The following is an 8,137-nucleotide window of genomic DNA, read 5'->3' as shown; positions in this document are numbered from 1 at the left end:
ATTGTTGATTAAATACATGTAATGACTTTGCCATAATCTTCTGATTATTGCAGAGTTTAATATCTTCATAATAATTATCAGTCAGCGGGTTGTGAAAGGTGTAGTCAGCGATCTTCACAGATATAGTGGTGGTATAGGTAAATTCAAATTATCAGTGGTTTTCTAAAAAAAAATCAAACAAACACCATACTGCTTTCCAAAATGCCATAACGGGATGATAAAATCTATATAAAGATAAATGTCAAATTCTTGGAGAAAAAAAAATATATATGAAAAATCTTAAAACAAAAAACAAACACAAAATACGTCTACATTAGTTCCAATAAGTCACAAACAAACAAACCGACTAAACATCATATATCATCATCACGTGCTGTATTCAAAAGGTTGGGGTGGTTGCGGTTCATCATCCACAACCATGGCTGCGCCCGGTTGTGCGGTTGCCGGTGCACCCGCAGCAGTTGATGCGGTCGATGTCGGTGCATCGGTTAGAGCCAAGACCTCCGGTTCAGTTGGTCGAAGGTCCTTCAAAAGTACAAAACCAGATGCAGCTGCTTTCACCGGAGCATATCTACTGTCTTCTAGGAACTTAATGAATTTCTCTTGAGCAGGGACTACTCTTGCTGGGTTTGTTAGGATCTCAAAACTTGCTTCTGGTTCAGCCTTCTTTTCTTTCTCCTTCTCCCCACCAGCACCATCCACCTGTTAAATTGCAACAAATAACCAAATCACACTTTTAGCCCCTGTGGTTTTCAATTTCCATAAATTACATTTCTGGTCTCTAAATTTCCAGAATTACACTTTTGGTCCAATTATTTTTTAATTTGCAAGGAAATAAACAAGACACATTTATAGTTTTAAACTTCCAGAACTACATTTTTGGTCCATGAAGTTTTTAGTTTGCATGAGTTTCATTTCTGGTCCCTGTAGTTTTAATTTTCCAAAATTACACTTTTGGTCCATGAACTTTCTAATTTGCAAGAAATGAGTAACTTACACTTTTGGTCCCTACAGTTTGCAATCTTACATACCGACTTTTCATATGACTTTATTGAGTCAAAAATATAGGATTAATTTATTATTTTATTACGTCCTAAGAAAATAAATATCAAATACATACCTGCATTGAATCAGCATCCTTTTCAGCGGAAGCTTTTCCTTTCCCCGAAGCAGAACCAGATGAGTCAGCAGCAGATAACTTGTCAGCATTAGCTTTTTCGGCCTCCTTCTTGCTAGCTCTAGCCTTGGCTCTAGCTGAGGTGGACAAAACAGCGGTGGGGAGTTTGACCGCTGACGTGGCAGTAGGTACGGTTGTGGGGCGGGGGTATTCAAACAAGGAGGGTTTGGCATGTGACAAGAAATCAAATCGTGGGACTTTCAAGTCATAGTTGAGCCCAATTAAAGCAGTAGGGGAGAAGGCTAAGCTAATGAAGTAGATCAAAGGGTACCAGTACCAAAACTGGCTGAAAACAGCAAGCCCAACAACTGCAGTGATTTTGTCGTGCTTTGTCTTGGAAAGTAACTTGATTGTCACGTTTCTACCTCCAGCATCCAGGATTCCGGAGGCCAAAATAGCCCCCATTTTGCTCATTGTGTCTTCGTGTTTGTCCAGAATGATCTTTTCCAGTTGGCGTCTGTTTTTAAAAAAGTTTACATGAGAAATAAGAATATGATTTTTGGGAAGAAGAAAAAAAAAAAGATGAAATTACCTGAATGCCCCTACACGGGAGTCACTGGCTTCACTGATTTGGATCATTACCATTGCCATTGCAATGAGAGCACCTTGGCGCACAAAGTCAACTACATCTGAGGTGAGAGGTTCTAGAAGAGATATGGCCTCACTTAGACCAGTGCCAGCACAGGAAATGCCAACAGCCATGGCTGCCCCGTAGCGGACATGTGGGTTGTAGGATTCCGACAGCAGGGAGACAATACGTGGAGTCTGAAGCAAAAAATAGCAAGTTTAGTTTTTGGATTCCTATGAACAGTGAAATCCATCAAGTAGAGAAGTTGAAGAAATCTGATTTGGCTTGAACAAAGTATAGAGAGAAAAAAATGAATCCAACCTGTTCGGGTTCAGAGTACAAAACAAAGCCAAGAGCTAAAACAGCAGTCCTTCTAACATCATCACTGACATCCGATACAGCAAAGTGCAACAGCTGTCTAATAGCCTTATTATTTGCTGTCCCACTGTACGCCAATGCCAACGCATACATCCCTCCATACCTCAATATCGGATCCTGATCACGGGTCATCTGTTCAATCAAAGTATCCGCTTCCTCCTCCCTTCCATAAACAGTAAGTGCAATCCCCAATGCCAACCCCCTAACATTAAACAAATCCAAAATCATGTCATGACTACTATTCTATTAAACATATTTTATTAAAACGTCTTAATTGTAAATTCTTAATCCACCTTATGATCTTTTCATGCTGTGTCTCATGAGCATACACAAGCATCTCAGCCGCCTTCTCACTAGCGGTCCCCACCATCAACAACCCCATGCTGATACCCGCAGCTTCACCTGCAACAGCACTGTCTGTGTAGAGGACGCTTTTTATTTCATCATAAATGTCTTCATCTGCTGTCCCTAGAGCTGCTAACCCTAGGCCTAAACAAGCGCCATGCTGGACAACTTCAACATTAGTACTCCTAAGGCTGTCACGTAGGAACTGTTTGATGCCTTCTCCATGGTTTGCATGGATCAAACCAAGAGCATAAAGTGCACCTCCTTCTGAATAGGGACTACCACCTCCACCACCACCACCCGCTCCACTTTGTGGAAGGTAAGGTGCCATTAGTGATCTTCCTTGTTGTAAATGGCCTCCATGGATAACACCTAGTCCAGCTGTCGCACTGAACTTAGCCCAATTTGTCGCCCTGCTTAACCAATCCTGAAATCATATCCAAACATAAAACATTTACAAATTGCTCTTAAATCTGATTGTTCTTTTTAGGGATTGCACTGTTGCTATTATGAGTAAAGATTTGTAAGTCAGTTACTAATATGTGTAAAGAAAATATACATACATTGCTATTATAGTAGTAAAATGAGTGAAGTATGTATTTATGATATAGTGAAATTACCAGATTCTCCCTTAGGAAAGTATCCACGGTTGTTCCTGCATGCATAAGTGCATTAGCATATATAGTTGCACTGTGGCAAACACTGTTTCTCATCTCAATCGATTGCTTTATTGTCTTGAGAATAAGAAGATCCGACCTATTCAAAAAATTATAAGAAATGAGACAAGAAACCGAAATAATAGATATAGATAACGATATAATATGAGAAAAGGGAAAAGGGAAAGGTTACTCACTTGTTATGACTGTATAAAAACTGGAGAGTCAACTGAATGGAAGTTTCACCAGACAAGATTCCTTTCATTTTGGTCAACCTTTCAGCATATGTTACTTCAGATGGATCTGTTTCAGGTACACTAGGGGTAGGAGGAGCTTGGGTGGTTTCATCAGCCATTTGAGTGTCCTCTCCTTGAGCAGCATCTGTCTCAGTGACTACAGGCTGTTCAGGTTTTAGTTTGGGACTTGAGAGGCGATCCCTTACACTCAAAAGAAAAGCTTGATGCTCATTTTCAATGAGATCAAAAGCAATTTGAAAAGCCATCATTGCATCATCCTTGTTTTCTGATCTTAGAAGCTTTTCTAGTATGTTTGCAACACCTTCCGGTTGATCAAGAAACATAAGGCACTGGCAAATGTTTAAGTAATCTGGGGATGCAAGATCTTGATATACTTTGACAAGAAGAAGAAGCACCTGATCATATATTCATGTGTCAAATGTGTAAATAAAAACATGTGGTAGGGGTAAATTAGGGTTTGGGATTTAGGGATTTACCTCACGCCTATATTCTCTGCGATTGACAAATGCATGGGATACATTCATGCAATATGCCAAAGTGGCATGAACATTATCACTGTTTGTGATTGCTTCCTTAAGTTTATCCAACCTTCGGCATTCAATTGCCATTCCAATTGCTTGTTGATATTTTCCATCAGTAATACACCTTCAAAAATTACAGAGTGGAAAGAAAAAGTAAGACTAGGGAACCTGTTAAATTAAAGCAAGAAGTAGAAGCATACATACTTATCAAGCATTCTTTCAACTATTGCTTCAAGCCTGGGGTCTACATCTGAAGCATCTTCCTTTGATTCTGCTGCTTTGGTCCTCAAAGTTGCATACTCATCAATAGCTTTGGCTGAGAAAATAAAAAGTCAAAGCAGTCAATGGCATTTTCAAGGAATAAAAATTGTTGTCAGTTGTCACAAGACAACACTTACCAAGAAGAGTATGAACATAATCTGAGTCCTCAGAAACATCAAATAAACTGCCAGCTCCAAGGGCATATGATAGTGAGTCATTAAGCTCTCCCAAGTAATAGAAAACCTACACAAGAGAGGGCAAGAGATGTTTTACTTTTGACATAAAAAAACAATCACATTATATGTCCATTCATGAAGCTTAGATATAACTTATAAGGGAGCAAAATATATCATATAGGTTTTTCAAAAGCTTTGGAATGCGTTATTTTCTTTAAGTCGAAAGATAAGCATATTCATCTTTATAAAAAACATAGTAGCAATATTATCACAGAAGAAAATGAAAATAGGTCAAACCTTTGAAACAAGTAAAGCAGCCAATTGTCTTTGATCGAACTCTTCGTCTTCATATAAACTCTCTCTGGATATAAAAAGCGTAAACATGTCAATGAATTTATTCGAGAAAACTACATTAATATATTTCTAATGGAATTAAACAAAAGAGCAAAATGGAGGGTAGATCAAATGAACTTGAAAAATACATGGCATTAAAGGACCTAGAAAACTCAAGTTTCACTTCTTTTATGAGGAGATGCTAACTAGATTTTAGACAAAGTGTGGTTAATGGTCTTTTTTCTAGAATTTTCAGTGACATAACCATATTTATCACCCTTCAATACCACTTCACCTTTTCCATTCGCTTGATTTCTTTGAAAAGATTATTCAATAAAAATAAACTGATTTCAGATAGTGATTAACGAAACTGCTCCTACTAAGTACTTTAATAAACTAAGTTATTACTTCAACTTGCTTTCTTGATTCTTCAACAAGAATTCTACATTATTTGTATACTTTCCACTGCTAGATTGTTGTCTTCGGTACGTTATTTTACCTAGCTACAGATGGCTTAGGCTCCATTATAAACTTCAGCTACTAAGCTATACTAAAGTTTTCTTCGAAAAAAAACTGATATATTGACAAAAAAACATGGAAACCCCTTTGTTCCATGACTAACATCCATCTCCATAACACATAGGCCTGGAAGAGGCATTTTTGTCTTCTACATCCAACTTCCATGTGATATAGGATTATAATGGCAAATGCTTATCAAACATATGACTCTAAACAAATAAGAAAGGTTTTTAGAACTAACTTGGGATGAACTTGCATAACTCAAGAGTCAAGACGAACTAGAAATTTAGACTTAATGATCCCTCTCTTAAGCGAAAATGGAACATTATATTAAAACAAAACTCTTCCTAAAGTCGATTTAAATTGACTTCAGGTTGTAAATTTAACAAGCTCCAAGCATATAACAAAACATAAAATTCATTTTTCATACTCTTAACACAGGCGGGAAACCAATCGGCTACAAATCTCTACTCAAAGACTAAAAAAAAGAACAAAAGTATCAAAATTACATAATCGATGACAAGGATTGTGATAATTACATGATTGGAACGCTAGTTGAGATCTCAGGCCAGAAGTAGTCAACAAAGGCGTTAAGATTTGAGAGAGCATGAAGCTTGAGAGACGGATGCGGCTCGTTAAGCATCGCCAAAAGACCGCCTGCCGAGCTCACCATAGTCGCCGCCATTGTTACACCGACCAGTATTAACACACAGTCACCGTCGAATTAGTTCGATTATATCAAATGGAGACGAAGAGGTCTGGATCCAAGGTTAGGGTTTTGGATACCGGAGAAGAGTTTTGATACGTGTTTTTGGTTCGATTTCTTTGGGGAGGGGCAAAGTACAGAGTAATCTAGGCCCGATTTTATTCTACACTCCCCTTGAACTTTTGCTTTTGACAATTTCAGCACTCCAAGTTTGATTTGCCATATTTAACTCCACTTCTATAGAAAAAAAGAAGTTAAATACCATTGTATTTTGTTTTTTTTACAATATCGTATTATATAAATATATTTAATATATTAGTAGCTATGTTATTTATGAACATTGGTTGGTTTTCTCTTTGGTGGTTTGTGGTTTTGCATCTCTTGATTGGGTTAGAGTCGACTTTTATCTATTGGTTGGTTTGGAGCCGATTTTGTTATTTTCCGTTCGGGTATGTTTACTACTTAGGGTTAATTTTGGATCCCTTATTCTCTTTTTTCTTCGTTTCCAACTTTTTGGGGTTTATCGCTCTACTGTCTCTTTAGCTAACCAACAAAGCAAGATGCTCTTCTCGTAAGCAAACATCTGTTTGGATTTAAAATTTGGGTATGTTATGTATGGTTTCTATTCATCTTTAGTTGTTCTTATGATTTTCAATTTGTGTTGTGAATGATGTTCCTTTTGTTTTTGTAAAATGATTCCCAATAAACGTAAAAGAGCTTCTACTCCTGGTGCAACAGTGTCCCGTCATTCACGAAGAAAATCATTTTTTGTAGACGTATCTGTATACCCATGTATTATGATTATGGTAATTGTTCCTATGTCTATGAATTTTGTGGAGTGTTTTTTTTTCATGAGAAGGTGTTGTATTTATCTTGGGATAATCGTCCACGTTATACCAAGTGATACAAATTAGATTTTGTTGTTCTTCCATATCCTCTTGCTCCACCTAATGTGGTTTCCCAGTTCTTTGAGGATTATCAGTTTATGCATAATATAAGGACATATAATTCCATGTTTTTATGACATCATTCAGTGCAAAAGTGTAAAATTGGATGAGGCAATCAATAAAGGTCATGGACCTTATGTGTTCAAGGTGTCTGGTTAGATTTCTCATTGGATTGGATCATTGTGTCCACAAGAGAGTGATCATCCCCGTTTTTTGCAGTTGTATATGTACGACATTGACAATGAGCTTTCTAATAGACTTTGATCTTTTCCATAGTAAAGGTGATGTGGTTTTATCTTTAGATGTTGTGGATTGTTTGAATGATATGTTGTATATACATAATGAGTAGGTTCGTACCTTTAAAACGAAGAAAGAGATGGTTCAATCAATGAACTTGGATTCTTATGTTGTACGGTTATTTAACAGTGTTCATGATAGAAGATACAGGCTATCGGTTCCTGGTAGTTTGGGTTGCATTGTCTGTGATGATGATTTTGAAGGGTTTTGAGCATTCTAACACTTCCTAAATGTACATGCAACCTTAGAAAACCTTGGATATATGTTTGTCTAAATACATGCAAAATATGATTTCCAAGGTTCATAAACCTAGCTAGCATACATGGGGAACTTTAAATATAAAAGATAGCTAGAATTACATACCTTGTAGTTGATTTGATTCCTTGGAAACCGTGTGAGCCTAGCACTCCAAGTGTGATGCCTCAAATGTCTCACACAACACCAAGTACACTTGGAAAGACTTAGAGAGAATGTATAACACTTCTAAAATCCGCTAGCCCTGACTTGTTCTTCTAGTGTGTAACCGATTTTGGCATGCATCATATTCTTTATATAGTGTGTTACATCTAGGGTTACACCATGTAAACCCTAATGTAACATGACTCTTCATTTCCATGACCCATGGGTTTGTAACTCCCATGGAGCATCCATGGAGCATCTTATGAACCTTAGCCCAACTTGATGATCCATGGAGCATTAAGCCCACTATACAAGTATGAGTGATTTACATAATCAACCCATATATTTAATTAGTCACTTTTTAATCACTTAATTAATTATAGATTAATTATTGATCAATACTAATTAAATAAGATTATTATTAATACATTATAACTTATAACATATTAATAAACCACAAGTGTTAATTCTCTCATTTTAGTCTATCCAAATGCATGATGTCATGCAACCCAAATGGACCATGTCAAACCGGGTCAAGTACATACCAGAAATAGTTATGGACTTAGACACCTTATCCAACAGATTTTACCGGTGTTG

The 8,137-nt window shown here is 37.0% G+C and overlaps 1 protein-coding gene across 1 annotated transcript; it reads right to left on the bottom strand.

The window, feature by feature from the left end:
* Window positions 1–202: 202 nt before the first annotated feature.
* Window positions 203–6,033, bottom strand: LOC144999725 (26S proteasome non-ATPase regulatory subunit 1 homolog A-like). Its single transcript, XM_078958896.1, has 12 exons — window positions 5,731–6,033; window positions 4,637–4,700; window positions 4,301–4,406; window positions 4,107–4,218; window positions 3,858–4,026; window positions 3,322–3,776; window positions 3,089–3,224; window positions 2,417–2,895; window positions 2,067–2,325; window positions 1,710–1,942; window positions 1,121–1,634; window positions 203–702 (listed from the first exon to the last, which is right to left on the bottom strand). The coding sequence occupies exons 1-12, from the start codon at window positions 5,874–5,876 to the stop codon at window positions 367–369; spliced, it is 3,009 nt and encodes a 1,002-aa protein (XP_078815022.1). The 5' UTR covers window positions 5,877–6,033; the 3' UTR covers window positions 203–366.
* Between the last annotated feature and the right edge of the window lie 2,104 nt (window positions 6,034–8,137).

The sequence above is a fragment of the Lactuca saligna genome, chromosome 6 (genome assembly GCF_052625555.1).
Source record: "Lactuca saligna cultivar CGN05327 chromosome 6, ASM5262555v1, whole genome shotgun sequence".
Lineage (NCBI taxonomy): Eukaryota > Viridiplantae > Streptophyta > Magnoliopsida > Asterales > Asteraceae > Lactuca > Lactuca saligna.
Note: the sequence above shows the minus strand (reverse complement) of the source record. Positions and strands in the feature narration are given on the sequence as shown.